The sequence below is a fragment of the Artemia franciscana genome, chromosome 5 (genome assembly GCF_032884065.1).
Source record: "Artemia franciscana chromosome 5, ASM3288406v1, whole genome shotgun sequence".
Lineage (NCBI taxonomy): Eukaryota > Metazoa > Arthropoda > Branchiopoda > Anostraca > Artemiidae > Artemia > Artemia franciscana.
In genome coordinates this window covers 56,148,956-56,166,296 of record NC_088867.1, presented here as the reverse complement: position 1 = coordinate 56,166,296, position 17,341 = coordinate 56,148,956, and the positions used below count along the sequence as shown (strand labels likewise).

Here is a 17,341-nt window from a genome sequence, read left to right as displayed (position 1 = left end):
TGATTCCAATAGTACACTTTTCATTTTGATCTGGCACCATTTTCGAGGGGTTTCAGGCTTTTTTTTTCGAAATTACCATGCATTTGTTTTCGCAATAAACTTTTACTTTTAAGTCGAACCGAAATAGTAGTTACCATTCCTGAGTCAATGTCAGATGGCAATTTTTTTTCACTAGGCATGAATTCCTTTGTCATTTCAACCTACATACTACTTTTTCAAGCTTAGCGACGTCAGCGTAACGACGAATCACCCCTAGTCTTTGCACTTACGTTTTTAACGGATGAAACAGATAATACTCCTCTCCAAAGAGTTCCAAAGAGACCTTGTTATTTTCTTCTTGGAGACCAACCCACGTGGCAAATCATCGCCGATAGAAGAGAAAAACTAAGCTTCGTGAGAACCAGAATATTGGAAAATGAACTAGGCAAATTGATCTGGGAATGTTAGTTCAGGGTAGTTAAGTGGTAACATACGGGAACGTATCTAAGATTTTGTTCGGGAGTGGGGGGTAAAAAAAACTTTAAAGCAAACCAAAAATTTGTCTATATGCATTGTTGTTACGTTTTTACGAGTCGGAAAAAATGGGGGGAGCGGCTCAAACTACGTAGCCCTCTTGGATACGGTATCGGTGACAAAACACCTTTTGAAAAACTGAAGCCAATACTATTATTAGAACTTTCTAGTAATTAGCAAAAAAGAAGAAAATTTCAAATTTTTAAATTCACAGCCATAAAAAAACAATTAAACATTTTTCGGGGTGTTAGTACTAATTTTTTTTTTGTAAATTGACATTCTAAAGGTCCCTCGCCTACTTAGTAGGTTAATCCCTCAAGACAATTTCTTAAAATGATTTTAATTTTAAATAATAATAAAATCACACAAATAAATCGTAAGAGTTCACTTGCGCAAATAAAAAAAGCCATTAAATAACGGTTAAAAAAAGAGCTATGCACCAGATTAGCACTGGTGGAAACGAACCACATATGGATAACAGAAATGATGGGTTCTAGCATCATTAAAAATTTTTTACACCGTTTAAATTTTTTTGCTTCAATTCAGCTACAGAAACAAATAGGGTCGTACGCAGGAGGAGGGGGTCTTTAATCTCCTAAATTTTGCTGAATTTCTGATCACTTCTCGTTCCAATCATTAACTATTTCTTTTTGTTACTGACCCCCCTCAGACAAAAGAGGGGTAGGATTGGCGTTACAAAGTTATTTCGTGGGATTTTTTTTTTATTTCATTTTGATCTATTTTGTGTTATATTTTAATATAATTTATATGTAGAATTTGAAAAAAGAAAAAGTAAAAATCTTAATACTAAATACTGGAAATACTGGAGCCTAAATACGGGAAAACAAACTAGGTCAATTGATCCAGCAATGTTGCCAGTTTAGGGCAACAGGACATACATTTTGGCTTCACAAAATTGTGATCTGTTGGGACTAGATAATAGCTCATACAATAAGAAGGAACATAATTATAATTCATTACTTTCTGAGTAAAAAGAAAGCCATTAAAAAAGCAACAAAATAAATTTTTTTAGAACAATTCAGATAAATTGAACTGAAAAAGGACTATTTGTGGACTAAAGAAACAATGGGTCGAAGATAATGAGGAATTTCTGAAGAAATTGAAGAAAACATGACATAGAACCTAAGCGACTTTGTACGCTATATGACTAATGCCCATCTTCAATGAAATATAATGTAAATGAAGAAGAGAAAATAAATCACTAAAAAAAATCATCGATAAAATATTGATCGAACTACAAAGACGAAAAGTCTCAATTTTTATATAGCCTAAAGTTTATTTTAACACAAAAGTACCAACAACGTAAAAAATTGCCCCATGGACCCACCTTGGGTCTATTCATACCTGAAAAACGCAATTTTTTATGATATTTCTTTTAGCTGTTTCAAAGCATGAAGTTTTTAGGACAGTATTGTATTTTCGTCAGTGTTGCCAGACTGAATTGTAAAATTAAACAAGCTAAACTAATTAGTCAATTGACAACACTTTTTGTCTATAATAATTTAAGTATTAACAATATGTTGATTCCTAAAACCAAAGTAACTTCATAGAAAACCTACACTTTTTAAGCTTTCTGAATCCTTGTGGTTTTAGCTCATTCTTTGCCGATTTTCACAAGCATTTCTTTTTCTTGAATTTTGGCAACCGTTAATACCAAAATTTGCATATGGAGATCTTTTCCATTCAATTGATCCCTCTCCCGATTTTTCCGAATTGCTGAAGAAATATTAAGGTTGTACAAGTTTTCGCTTAACTAGTTCATTCAATCAGAATTCATTTTCACTGTCCTTGGTACTTCAACGATGTAAAAAAGAAAAAAAAAAGAAACCAAGAATGAGGATCATATGACAGCAAAAGACATTCTTGTTCAATAACTTGGCAAAGACTTCAAATACATTCGGCCAAGGAAAACTCTGGACTTCGATCGTGACCTGAGTATAGAAGATAAATTCTTAGGAAACACTAAGCAATATTTCTGACGAAAAATGAAAGAGCCTTATCTTGCATTATAATGTTCCGTAGCGTCAGCTACAGAACATCTAGGCCAACTCCCTTTACGTGACCGTAAAAAAAAAGAAAAAAAAAAGTTATTTTCCAATAGTAAGAACATTAAGTAATATTAAGAATTATTAAGAATATTAAGATCCTTAGGAGATAGAGAGTAGGATTATAATCTGGAAAAACATTTTAGGCTGCCGATTTCAAGCATTTCCAGAAGATTTTAAGACCAATCTCAAGGGGCGGGGAATTGGAATACCTCCAATTTGTATACGAAAGACGGATAAAGAGAATACCACGTTGTAGATGAAAACAGCTAAATTTCAGTGAAGACAGAAGGGGGGAGGGTAAATTCTAAAAAAAAAATATGTTGAGCTATATAAATGTACACGTATTATAATACGTGTACTTTTTCTAAAGTAAAGCTCTAGCGTTGTTCTAGTAAACAGCCATACGCCTTCCACGTATTATTTATTTGGTTCTTTAGTAAGGATTATTTATTTATTTTGGTTCTTTAGTAAACTGTAGTAAGGAGCGACCCGGCTCAATAGTAACCGAAACTCTAAAAAACGGAATTTTAATACCAATAGTTACATCAAAAGAATTGTATTTTTATGCTGATTTTAAATATATAAGTTTCATCAAGTTTAGTCTCACCCATCAGAAATATCAAGCCTGAGAATATTTGCCTTATTTTAGAAAATACCTTGTTTTGGGAAACACCCCCTAAAAGTCATTGAATCGTAACGAAAATCACACCATCAAATTCAGCGCATCAGAGAACCCTACTGTAGAAGTTTCAAGCTCATATCTACCAAACTGTGAAATTTTGTATTTTTTGCCAGAAGACAGATCACAGATGCGTGTTTATTTGTTGTTTTTTTCCCCTGGGGTGATCGTATCAAACCAGTGGTCCTACAATGTCGTGAGAGGGCTCATTCTAACGGAAATTAAAAGTTCTAGTGCCCTTTTTAAGTGACCAAAAAATTGGAGGGCTATTCTTTTCCCAAAGTCACTGGATCAAAATTCTGAGATAGCCATTTTGCTCAACATATTCAAAAAACTTAGAAATTATGTATTTCGGGACGACTTAATCCCCCGCAGTCCCCGGCGGAGAGGCTGCAGGTTACAAACCATGACCATTGTTTACATATAGTAAGGGTTGTTGGGAAGGGTACAGACGTTTTCAGGGAGACTTTTTCGTGTTGAGGAAGGAGGTGTTTCGGGGGAGGGGGTTTCGTGGGAGGATCTTTCCATGGAGGAATTTATCATGAGGGAAGAGAATTTCTATGAAGGGGCTGCAGGATTTTCTAGTATTATTTAAAAAAAACAAAACAATGAGAAAATAAAAAAATAATAAAAAAATTCAGCTGGAAGTAAGGAGCAGCATTAAAACCTAAAAAGAACGGAAATTGATACGTAAAAAGGGGGTTCATCTCCTCCACAATACCTTGCTCTTTACGCTAAAGTATTTTTAGTAATTTCAACTATTTATTCTACGGCCTTTGGGATTCAGGGGTCATTCTAAAGAATTGGGACAAAATTCAAGCTTTAGTTTAAAGAGCGAGTTATTGACGAGGGGGGGGGGAGTCCCCTCATATACGTAATAAAAATATACAAATATAGAAGTTCGTTAAGTAAGTTAATTCGTAAGTTACGGAAATTTATTACTAATTAAAACGTTCGTAAAAAAAAAAAAAAAAGTTCCAGTTGCCTTTTTATGTAACCAAAAATTAAAGGGCAATTAGGCCTCCTCCCCTGCCCCTCTTTTTTTATCAAAATCGTCCGATCAAAACTATGAGAAAGCCATTTAGCCGAAAAAAAAATTATTATGCAAATTTCATTTTAATTATTCATGTGCGGTGAGCCAAAATCAAAACATACATTAATTCAAAAACGTTCTGAAAAAAAGAAGCTTTTTTTACTGCAAGTAAGGAGCGACATTAAAACTTTAAACGAGCAGAAATTATTCCGTATTTGAAAGGAGTTGTCCCCTCCTCAACGCCTCGCTCTTTACGCTAAAGTGTTTTTTTGTTTTAAAAAGTAGAGTTGTGAGAAAGAGTCAAACTTTAGCGTAAAGAGCCAGGCGTTGAGGAGGGGACAACAAATTTCATATACGGAATAATTTCTGTTCGTTTTAAGTTTTAATGTCGCTCCTTACTTGCAGTTAAAAAAGCTTGTTTTTTTATTTAATCACTTACTAAGGAAGAAGTGCTTTTGGAAACTCGGGAGGAGGCTCTTTCAATAGGAAACTTACAGTTCTAGTACCCTTTTCAACAGTTTGAAGTGACTAGAGGGCAACAAACACCCCTTCAGTGCCGTTTTTGCTAGTCCCGTAAATTCCCAAGACATCCGATCCAAAATTTGTGATAACCATTTTTGCCGCAAAATAGTCGAAAGGCCTAATAAAGAAGCCTCCAGGGATGACACGACACCCAACATAACCTGGGGCAATTTGACTAGAGGGCAACAAACACCCCTCCAGTGCCGTTTTTTGCTAGTTCAGCAAATTCCCAAAACATCCGATCCAAAATTTGTGATAACTCTTTTTGCCGCAAATAGTCGAAAGGTCTAATAAATATGCCTCCAGGGATGACACGAAACCCAACATCCCTAGGGCAATTTGACTAGAGAGCAACAAACACCCCTCCAGTACCGTTTTTTGCTAGCCCTGTAAATCCTCAAGACATCCGATCAAAACTTTGTGATAGCCATTTTTGCCTCAAAATAGTTGAAAGGCCTAATAAATATGCCTCCAGGGATGACATGAGACCCAACGTCCTTGGGTAATTTCAAAAATAAAAAAGATTGTCTATTGTTTCGAGATAAGTTTTATATCAGAGAAATTGGACATAATTTGGTGTTAGGCGTTTGTTTTGCTTGAGAAATTCAGAGATCGTTCTCCCGGCCAAGAGGATCACACCTTTCTAGGGGAGGGGGGAGGGGGTTGGGAGGCAATGAACTGGGCCATAAAATTTTTGTTCCTGGTCAGTTAGAAATTTGCCCCTGTAAGTCCCAAAGCCAAGAGGAATTTAATCGAGACAAGAGGAGCTAAACATTATTTGGGACACAGGGTCCAAAAAATTCGACTCAAAGCAGGGCGAAAAAACTTTTTTTCCCATTGGCTTAAAACTTAAATCCCAATGCAGAAACAAAAGTAGAAATAAAATGTTGGTTGTCTGAAGCATTTCAGTTCGAAGGCATTGCATCAAAAAGTGTCATTTTTCCCATTGGATGAAAACTCACATCCTTAAGTCCTTAGGGTATAGGGAACCCAATGTTCAAGAAACCACTGAAACGAAGAAGTCCTTGGAGTATAGGGATTCATGCAATGTTCAAGAAGTCCTTGGGGTATAGGGAACCCAATGTTCAAGAAACAACTGAAACGAAGAACTCCTTGGGGTATAAGGATTCACGCAATGTTCAAGAGGTTCTTGGGGTATAGGGAACCCAACGTTCAAGAAACAACTGAAACGAAGAAGTCCTTGGGGTATAGGGATTCATGTAATGTTCTAGAAGTCCTTGGGGTATAGGGAGCCCAATTGTTCAAGAAACAACTGAAACGAAGAAGTCCTTGGGGTATAGGGATTCATGCAATGTTCAAGAAGTCCTTGAGGTATAGGGAACCCAATGTTCAAGACACAACTGAAACAAAAATTTGGTTCACTCGAAAGTGCGACCCGAAAAAGGGCTTAATTCTTTTTCTCATTCAAGGGGCCCGAAAATTGTCCAGAATTTATTCATGGGTGCTGGAGGGGGGACATGCCCCCCCCTGTAAACTTGGGACTATAAAGTAATAAGAAGGAAATCAAAGGAAAGAGAGCAGAATAGGGAAAAACCATGGAAAAAATGTGTGTTGCCCCATTGTTGGCTGTCTGGCAATAGATTTTGACCCATAATAAGGGAAAATATATGTTCTAATTTGTGACTTAGTGACCCCTTTCTAGTTTTCCAGAAAATTGTTTTTCTATATGATTTGAGCGGCGTACCGAAAAAAATAATCAAATTCTTCATAGTAATGAATGGTAAGTAAATAAAGATCCTTGTCAATAACGAAAGTTTAAGAGCCAAACTATTGATAACATAAAATCAAAGAATCAGCTTTTTATGGTGATTCTAAATATTTATTTGCTTATTAGTAATTAGTAGGGGTAATTTCGGTAAAAATATGCTGTCAATTTTTGCATTGCAAGAGCACCCATGAGCTGATATATGAGCCCACGAAAATCAGAAATGTTTCCCTTAACGGAATACTGGGAATTTCTGTTTTAACCCCTGAACGAATATGTTTTTTGTGTTTTATTATCATATTTTTTTTTCAGGAGTGATTGTATTTATATAGTTGTCACTTTGAAAAAAATTTAATTTTTTACAGTTATGAAGCCTAAAGGTGTCAAATATATTGTTTTTTTGTATTCAAAATTAAATTAAAAATATTGAATTAAACTTTTTATTTGTTTATCTTAATTTTAGTTCTAATGTTTTACTTTGATAATGTGTTATTTTTTTACAAATACTGAATCTAAAGGCATTGAATATTTTGGTGTTTGATAACCAAGTTCAAAACTGGCGATATTTTTAAAAATCTCCGTTCAACGCTTCGGCATTGCTCAACAGAACTGAATGCTGGGAGTTTATATCTTAGTTTTTGTAAGTAGGCTATTGTTTTGTGTATTACTTTTTTTGTAATTACTTACTTATTTCATTTTTATACACCTTTACTTTAATTAACAATACTTTTTCCAGTGCCTTTAGAAAAATGTTTATCTCTAAGCTTCATTAAATAAAAAACAACAAGTTTTTTCAACTGAAAATAGGGAGCAACATTAAAACTTAAAACAAAGAGAAATTATTACGTATATGAGGGGGGTTAACCCCTCCTCAACACCTCGCTCTTCACGTTACAGCTTTTTGGCACTTTAAAAAAATTTAATTCTACTCATTTTTAAAAAATTTGAACAAAATTTAAACTTCACCGTAAAGAGGAAGGTGATGAGGAGGGAGCAACCCCCCTCATACACGAAATAATTTCTGTTCGTTTTAAATTTTAATGTCGTCCTTACTTTCAGTTGAAAAAAAACTTGTTTTTTATTTATTTAATTTCTGATCATTTTTTAAATGACACAAGGATATCTGGCTCCACCTCCACAGACAGATCCCCCTCCTCACAGAAATATCCTCGGGACAATTCAATCCTGGGGAAAATTTACCCCGGACAATTACCTTTAACATCTCCACGCGTAAAATTGAATTGGTGAAGAAAAAGCAAGACATAAAAAGAAATTTCGCGTAGAAATTTTTGCAAATTCACACATAAGAGCTCTGAGACATGAGTTCCTTCTAAATATCCAATTTTATTAAGATCCAGTCACCCGTTCTTAAGTTAAAAATACCCCAATTTTTCCGAATTAACACCCCCTCCCCCAACTCCCCCAAAGAGAGCGAATTCAGTCCGGTTATATCAATCACGTATCTAGGACTTGTGCTTATTCTTCCCACCAAGTTTCATCCCGATCTCTCCACTCTAAGCATTTATCAAGATTTCCCGTTTCCCCCCTCCAACTCCCCAAATATCAACGCATACGGTTGGGATTTCAAATAAGAGCTCTGAGACACGAGGTCTTTCTAAACATAAAATTTCATTAAGATCCGATCACCCATTCGTAAGTTAAAAATACCTCATTTTTTCAATTTTTCCTCTCCCTCCAGCCCCCAGATGGTCGAATCGGGTAAACGACTGTTATCAAGTCAATTTGTGCAGGACCCTTACACGCTAACCAATTTTAATCGTTTTAGCACGTCCAGGGGCACCGAACTCGTCAATGCATTGGACCCCCCAACTCCCCCAGAGAGCGGATCCGTTCCAATTATGTCAATCACGTATCTAGAATTTTAGGTTATTCTTCCCATCAAGTTTCAATCCGATCCCTCCACTCTAAGCGTTTTCCAAGATTTCCGGTTTCCAAGATTTATGTTTCCCACCTCCAACCCCCCTATGTCCCCAAATTCGATTCGAATTGAAAATGGAGCATCTGAGACATACAATCTTTCTATATATCAAGTTTCATTAAGATCCGACCACCCATTCGTAAGATAAAGATACCTCAATTTTCACGTTTTCCAAGATTTCCGGTTTCCCCCTCCAACTTCCCCCAGTGTCACTAGATCTGGAAGGGATTTAAAATGAGAGCTCAGAGGCACAAGATCCTTCTAAATATCAAATTTCATTAAGATCTGATCACCTGTTTGTAAGTTAAAAATACCTCATCTTTTCTAATTTTTCCGAATTAATCGTCCCCCCACTCCCTCCCCAGATGGTCGAATCTGGGAAACGACTATTTCTAATTTAATCTGGTCTGGTCCCTGATACGCCTGCCAAATTTCATCGTCCTAGCTTATCTGGAAGTGCACAAACCAGCAAAACCAGGACAGACCAACAGAATTTACCATCGCTATATGTCACTTGGTAAATACCAAGTGCCATAAAACCTGCTTTTCATAAGACAGACTTGGATGACTTGTACCATGGACACACCGATCCATGCACGGTAAATTAAAGTCACCCAAAATAAGTAATTTGGAACAATATTTTGCAAGACGAGAAAGGCACGCGAGAATACACATATAACTACTTTGAGAAGGTAGCTTCATATCAATCCAAACGCGTTCTGACACTGAATCTACTAATGGATCAATTATTTACAGAAAACTTTATAGATTCTTGAATGTAAACCCAGATCCCCATTTTAGCTGATTTGTTAAACACTAAACTATAACGTGGTAACTGCTGAGCAAAAATAGATCAATCACTGAAATGTTTCGGTAAAACTTCCGTGATAGCGACTACGTGTGGTTTCTGTTCATTAACTAACTCACTAAACTCTACCTATTTGGGGGAGAGACATCTGCGTAAGTGTAAAGCACCAAATGTGGATCACTACGACATTTTAAATTCACCTTGGGGACGAAAAGGCCGCTGTCCTTGAACTAATTCTGACTCACTCCTGCGAGTCAATCCTCCAACCAACATCAATCTTTTCCTTCAGTTGTTGTTTCAAAGCATCATACTTCTTTTTCATCGCCAGCTCAGCATCACTCCTGTCATGCGCAATCCAAAAATATGGAATCTTCACCTTAAGCTCAGCTTCTATGTCGGTAAAAAAGAAGACGGCTGAATCACGGTCTATTGGGGACTTAAATATTAACTTAACTGGTATATTTCTGTTAGCCTACTTACGACCCAACCGCACTGAAAAAGAACATGTAACTGAACAGCTCTGCATCATTTCATTATTAATGAACTGTAAATCAGCCTCATTTGGAGTTTTTGACTTGCATTCCCTTTTTCTTCTAATGCGAACAATATAAGCTTTTTTGTTTTTGTATTATATCAGAGAGCTCACGTTGCACTGCTTGAGTAGAATATAAAGAGGCCTTTACTTGGGTGCTCAAGGGATCTTCAGTTCCAGTTCCAAAAATTGTAGGGAGGTATATGGACTAACAACAAGTCCTTTCTTCTCTTTGACTTCTTCTTCAGAAAAACTAGCCACTGGAAGCACTATTTTCCTCCAGTCAGCAAACAATGAATACATACAATTATGTACAATAATACACTGTTATTGATTGTGGGAAGTGCGGGTACCTGAGCTACCTGTCCCCAGCAGTTTAAGGCCACTAGGCCGGCCGGTACCAATACGGCTCTTTCTACTCATTCCCGCTCTCTTCTGCACAATAAAAAACTATAGATAAATTACATCCTTTTAAAATTGACTTCTTCAAACTTTAAATGTTACTAAACAACATTTCTCTTCTTTAAGATATCAATTGATGCCTTAAATATCTTACGATCAATATCCCAGGACAGGTTAGAATCCAGGATAGCTATATAAGTATTTGGAATCTTGGCCAAGGAGCAGAAACGCTTTAGAGCAATAGTCTCCTCACTCTGAGCCTGGCAATCAAATAATACATGCTGGATTGTTTCATCTGCTGAAAAGCAGACTCGGCATAAAGGGGAATGATGTAGCTTCCAATTAAATAACAAGCTATTTAGAAGTAGGGCACCTGATTTCAGCCTGTAATATAGCACTGTATTTAATCTTGTACGAAATGGAGATAAAATTAATTTAATGAGATTAACATTGGATCTTTGGCTGATAATATCTCGTGAATTGAGGTCAGAGGAAGGACTAGGGCTCTTCACATAGACTTTCCTTCAATTTTGAAATTTCCTGCATAACTGCGACTTTTAATTCGTCTTTTGAGCATGTATCCACAATTTCCGCATCTAATTTCGAGATATATTTTTGTTTGCAAACGGGGCAGTACCATGTCGACCTCAGGCAACGACTCATTTTCGTGACAAGTTCGTATTCTGATTTCGACATGTCCATGCACTCTACGCACAACCACATTTCACAGCCGTCACAGAGTGGCGCGTAACTATCATCGGCTAAATTGTCATCACATGCTGCAGATTTATCGACGCCTTTTTTCGGTGACTGACGAGCTCGTTTAGATGCTCTGCCCATTTGGCTACTATTTGTTTGGACGCTATTATGACGACACTCTCGGATGACATCTGCCCTAGAACTAGCGTTGTGCTTTGGCAACACTGTTCGCTGCCATATTAATTTCGAACATTTATTTCAGATAATATGAGTTTGTGAGTCCAATAAAAATGGAACTATAGAAGGTACAACTGTCAATTTAGTCACTGATCTACTTTAGACGGAATGTCACTGAAATTCTCCAAATCTGTTTTGTAATCCTTATAAAAATCAGTATTTCCCACAATAAAAAAGAACACGTGTTAACACAGGGGTTGCCATTCTTAACTTTATGATCTTTGTAATCCTAGTAATCTTTGGATTCCATTCACCTGAATAGTTGGATTAATTAAAAAAAAACAAGTTTTTCAAATGAAAGTATGGAGCAACATTAAAAGTTAAAACGAACAGAAAATATTCATATAGATAGACAGATAGATAAGTTTATTTTAAAGCCAAATATATAGCCATGAACACAGTACAATAAACGAAAGACACAAATAACATAAACTTTGATCAGCGATCATCATAAAACGCTTAAATGAAACACTGCATTTACTTAATACTTGAAAAAAAAAAGTCATTGTAAATAACGCTTAACACTCGGAAACAGAGATAAATAAAACATTACATTTACTTTATACTGAGATTTATTTATTTTTTATTTATTTATTTTTGAGATTTATTTATTTTTTTGGAAATTTAAAAAAATTTCCAGATACCTTGCTACTCTACAAATCAACTGAGGCGACGTACTATTTAAGACACCTGGAAGTATCAACTTATTATTTCCAAAAATTCATTCCCTTATCGTTATCCCTTATATGAGGGAGGTAGCTCCTTTTCAACACCTCGCTTTTTAAACTAGTTATTTAGTACTTAAAAAAAAACTTCTTATTGTTCTAATTAAATGAACATAGTGTTTCAGGTGGTCGTTTGTAAAGAATTGGGACAGAATTCAAGCTTTAGTATAAAGAGCGAGGCGTTGAGGAGGAGCAACGCCCCTCATTTACGTAATGATTTCTGTTAGTTTTCAGTTTTTATGTTGCTCCTTACTTACAGTTTAAAAAATTTGTTTTTTATCTAATTTCTGATCAGCAATTCAATCCTGGTGAAAACTTACCCCAGGCAATTATCCCTAACATCTCTACGTGTAATATTGAGTCACCAAAGAGAAAGCAAGACATGAGACAAATTTCGTACAGGAATTCTGGAAAATTCCCTCAGTGTAAAATTTCTTCTAAAAAATTTACCCACTGTAAACTTGGCTCCCCATGGAAAATTATCCCCATGAAAAATCCCACCAGCAGAAATCCCTCACCCCATAAAAATGTATGCATACTTCCTAATAACAACTATCATGTGTATACAGTGGACAAACTTTGTAACTTAAAGACCGTTCCCTGGGGGCTGTGGGGAGGGAGGTCATACTATCTCCAAAGGCATAGTTATTCAACCTTTCAACTATGCTGAACAAGATGGCTATGTTGGGATTTTGATCAGACGATTTTGAGAAAAAAGTGGGAGGGGACCTTGTTACCCTTCAATCATTTTGGTCACTTAAAAAGGGCACTAGAACTTTTCATTTCCATTCGAATAAGTCCTATCCCAATATTCTAGGACCACTAGGTTGATATGATTACTCCTGGAAACAAATAAAATAAAATAAAAAAACAAAAAAAACGTGCATCTGTGATCTTTCTTCTGGCAAAAAAATACCAAACTCCATATTTTTGCAGATAGGAGCTTGAAACCCCTACAGTAGGGTTCTCTCATACCCTGAATCTGATGGTGTGATTTGCATTAATATTCCATGACTTGTAGACGGTGTTTAAATTTTTTTCAAAAATCAGGCAAATTCTCTCTGGTTTGTAGCCTTTGGTGGGTAAGACTAAACTTAAACCCGGAAGCAATGGTGGTGTGATTCCAATTTTCACCCCACCATCAGTGTATAGTGTAAATAGTTCTGCTTTTTCTGGTAAAAATAAAAATGTTGATGTAACCCTTAGTGACACTATTAGTGATAAATCGTCAGACTCGTTTGTAACTGCGGAGGCTTCCCAGGAAGAAGAAGAAGACTTGAGCTTTGTTTCTGTTGAGGAAGAAAGTGACTCTGGTGAAAATAACAACAGACAAACCATACTGGACAGAAGCCAACCAGAACCAGCAACCGTAAGTTCTGACTTTAGTGTATGTGTTACTAATGTTGACCAGTTGCCCAACAAAATTGATGAACTAAAAACCCTAATTGACTCAAAAAAGTTCGATGTGATCTTACTGACTGAAGTCTGCCCTAAAAACAGTAGTAACAAACTTCACGATTCCCATGTGAAAATCCCAGGTTACCAAGTTCTCTCAAATCTGTCGTCCCAAGGTTGCAAAAGAGGAACACTAGCCCTCGCTAAAGCAGGATACAATACAAAGATAATTGATGTTCCTCTCCTTTGCCCCTTTGTTGAGGCAGTTTGCTTTGATCTATGTGTGCCAGGGAGCCATGAGTCAGAGACAGTCAGAATCGGATGCATCTACAGAAGTCCCTCAGCCCCATCCCAAGTTGTAACCGAACAAGCAATAGCAGAAATAATATGCACACTAAATTCGAACCTCAAAGGACATCTGCTTATTGCCGGCGATTTCAACCTTCCATCTATAAACTGGATAAACGGTTTTGGATGTGGTGCCACTCCAACCGAACAAGACAAGCAACAGCCTTTCCTAAATTGCCTCAGTGAATTGTCCCTACACCAGATAGTTGACCAACCAACTAGATACAGATTGTTTCAGCACCCAACAACACTTGACCTGGTTATCTTGAATGACAAAAGCTTAGTTCAAAGTATTGATTACTCACCACCCCTTGGTAAAAGCGATCACCTAACTATAGAGCTCATGCTGAAAGTGAAGGTACTTAAGAACAAGCTAGTCAAAAAAGTGTTTGTCGACTACATTGCTATTCGAAATGAATTATCCACTACAGACTGGCCGAATGTACTAAGTGGCACAGTTGACGAACAATGGACCAAATTCAAGGGTGTTTTGCTGAAAGCTCAGGATGCCCACACAAAGACCAGTTTCAAACCAAAACCTAGATCCCTCCCCTACATGACAAAAGACATCAAAAGAGAAATAAACAGGAAAAAGAGGTCATGGAAAAAGTTCAGGCAGTCAGGAGACCTGCAGCAACACACAAAATTCACCAAGGCACGAAACAAGCTGAGAAACCTCACCAGAAAACTCTACGAAAATCTGGAGTCCAATCTTGCCAAAGAAAGTAAGACAAATCCTAAAAAATTCTGGAATTATGTCTCTAGCAAGAACCACTCCCGTCGAACTATCTCCAGACTGGTGAAACCCTGTGGCACTACCGTAACCAACATAACTGATGTAGCAAACGAACTAAATAGGCACTTTGCTTCAGTTTTCAATTGTGAACCGGAAGGCCCCCTGCCAAACTGCCCGGGCTATGAAGCCCCCACAACGATGGAGCAAGTCAGCATCGACCCCTCCAACATCCTCAAACGGCTTCAAAATCTTGACACAAATAAATCGGCTGGACCAGATCACTTACACCCAAGACTGCTGAAGGAACTGGCAACCATCATCGCAGGACCACTGTCTGACCTATTCCAAAAGTCTATTAATGCCAAATCTGTCCCATCTGATTGGAAAACTGCTTTTGTGACCCCAATATTCAAAAAAGGCAGCAGACTTAAAGCAGAAAACTACAGACCTATAAGTCTCACATCAGTAGTCGCAAAAATCCTTGAAAGAGTGGTCAATGATGCAATACTGGAACATCTGAAAGTCAACAATATCCTATCCCCTAATCAGCATGGGTTTCAACCAGGAAAGTCAGTTGAAACAAACTTACTGGAAACATATGACATCATTACAGATTTGCTTGACAAAGGATTGCCAGTGGACCTAGTTTTACTAGACTTTGCTAAGGCCTTTGATAAAGTCCCACACAAAAGGCTAAGAGAAAAGCTTACTGCTGCCCAGTTACACCCCAACCTGGTTGATTGGCTTATGGACTTCCTGTCAGGACGAACCCAGAGAGTCAGGCTATTTGGTGCTGGAGGTGAAAAGGTCTTTTCCGAGCCCTGTGATGTCATCAGTGGAGTACCGCAGGGAACTGTTCTTGGTCCTACACTGTTCAACATCTACATCAACGATATATTCAGCGAGGTGGAAAACAACTTGTCTCTCTATGCTGACGACTCAAAGCTATTTGGAGCAGTGAATGTAAAATCCCTGCAAACAGATGTCCAGAAAATCCAGCTGTGGGCAGACAAATGGCTCTTATCGTTCAATATAAGCAAGTGCAGCACGCTACACTTTGGATCCTCAAACCCATGCGCCCAATACCATATGCATGAACATGCCTCCAACTCCGATTCACCCATCAAGACCAGCACAGAGGAACGCGACCTTGGGGTCATCGTTGACAGCCTTCTCAAGTTCCATGCCAACACTATCAAGAGCGTGTCCCAGGCCAACACAAACTTAGGTCTGATCAAAAGAACAGTTACCAGCAGATCCCCACTAGTTTTCCTGAAACTTTACAAGGCACTAGTCAGACCTGTTTTGGACTTTGGCATGTGCGCTGCCTTTCCAACATACAAAGGAGATGTCAGGCTAATTGAGGGAGTCCAGAGGAGAGCAACCAAGGCCATCACAAACCTTGGAGACAAACCTTATCAAGATCGTTTACGGGCTCTCAACCTCCCTACCCTCGTGTACAGGCGCAACCGTAGCGACATGATGATGACCCGCAAACTGCTGAACTCATCATATGCCAAGATCCTGCCCATCCACCCAGGCCCCCCACAGTGCACCAGAGGACACTCAAAGAAGCTGTTCAAGCAGTCAGTCAGAACCAGGGCCAGAAAAAGTTTCTTCACCAACAGAGTCGTCAAGCCCTGGAATGAACTGTGCGAAGCAACAGTCTCAGCCCCCACCCCCGAAGCATTCAAGAAGGCACTGGACAAAGAGTGGGCCACGAAAGACTGGAAGTATGAGTGGGACATTCCGTCCTGCTCATACCTGCTATGAGACATCACCGATTCAACTCAGGAGCATTCAACAGATCTACAGATCTTAATTTGCTCCGAAGTGCAAATTAAGGTAATTAAGGTAAGGTAATTAATAGCTTACAAATTTGAAATTAGCATAATAAGCCAATTCTTTTGATATATCCATTAGTATCAAATTCCATTTTTTAGAGTTTTGGTTACTATTGAGCTGGGCCACTCCTTACTTACAGTTCGTTACCAAAAATTGTTTGACTATAGCCTACTTTGATCCCAGCTGCCCCTGAGGCTGCCTGAATCAATAAAAAGAGTTACCTGTTTTCATTTGAAAAGGTGTAGAAAAAAGATTATTCTGGATTATCATTTTAAATGCCCCTGTTTAGTGGCCAGGTTGGAAAGTTTTGGTGAATGATCAGGGAAGGCAGCTGTTCATTGTTTCTTTTTTTTCTCCAAATTCCCAACTACAGAACCTTGCAGGGGAATAATATGATGTTGTAATTGCGTTTTACAGTTTGAACTTATTGTTGAATAGCTGTCTATTTAAATGAAGCCCAAGAAACAAAATTTAATAAGTCAATCTTTGTGTCTTGAGACAGTAGCAAAAATAATGTCAACTGTTGTCAAAAAAAGGTACAAGGCCTGCTTAGCTCATGCCCATCCATACCCCAAATGCCATATGGATATAAAATAACTTACGCCATTTCTTTGGCCTTCGCTTCCTCTTCTGACATGTCTTCTTCTGCTGAATAATCCAGAATTGATTTAACACCAAACCTGTAATTTGTGTCAACAACTGGCTTGATTTCTGCTTTATCCTTTCCAGCAACAAATTGACCATAAAAAGTGGCTCTCATTAACTTCTCAAATAGCTTCTTTCCCAAAACTGCTTTGCCCAACTTCATCAGCTAAAATAAAAAACATAACAGAGGAGTAAAAAGTCCATCTTCAAATCAATTCAAATATAATAATTTTTTAGATGGCTCACTTTCCCAAAACTGCTTTGCCCAACTTCATAAGCTAAAATAAAAAACATAACAGAGGAGTAAAAAGTCTATCTTCAAATCAATTCAAATATAATAATTTTTTAGATGGCTCACTTTCCCAAAACTGCTTTGCCCAACTTCATCAGCTAAAATAAAAAACATAACAGAGGAGTACAAAGTCCATCTTCAAATCAATTCAAATATAATAATTTTTTAGATGGCTCACTTTCCCAAAACTGCTTTG

The 17,341-nt window shown here is 37.5% G+C and overlaps 2 protein-coding genes across 3 annotated transcripts in view; one reads left to right on the top strand and one right to left on the bottom strand.

Moving 5' to 3' along the window:
• Positions 1-17,341, top strand: part of LOC136027618 (esterase FE4-like) — a 191,316-nt gene that overhangs the window by 88,145 nt on the left and 85,830 nt on the right. The window lies entirely within an intron of this gene.
• Positions 1-17,341, bottom strand: part of LOC136027616 (proline dehydrogenase 1, mitochondrial-like) — a gene marked incomplete at its 3' end in the record, with an annotated part of 64,871 nt that overhangs the window by 24,121 nt on the left and 23,409 nt on the right. The window contains 1 exon segment of the mRNA XM_065705033.1: positions 16,811-17,019. Coding sequence (XP_065561105.1) covers positions 16,811-17,019 — 209 coding nt within the window.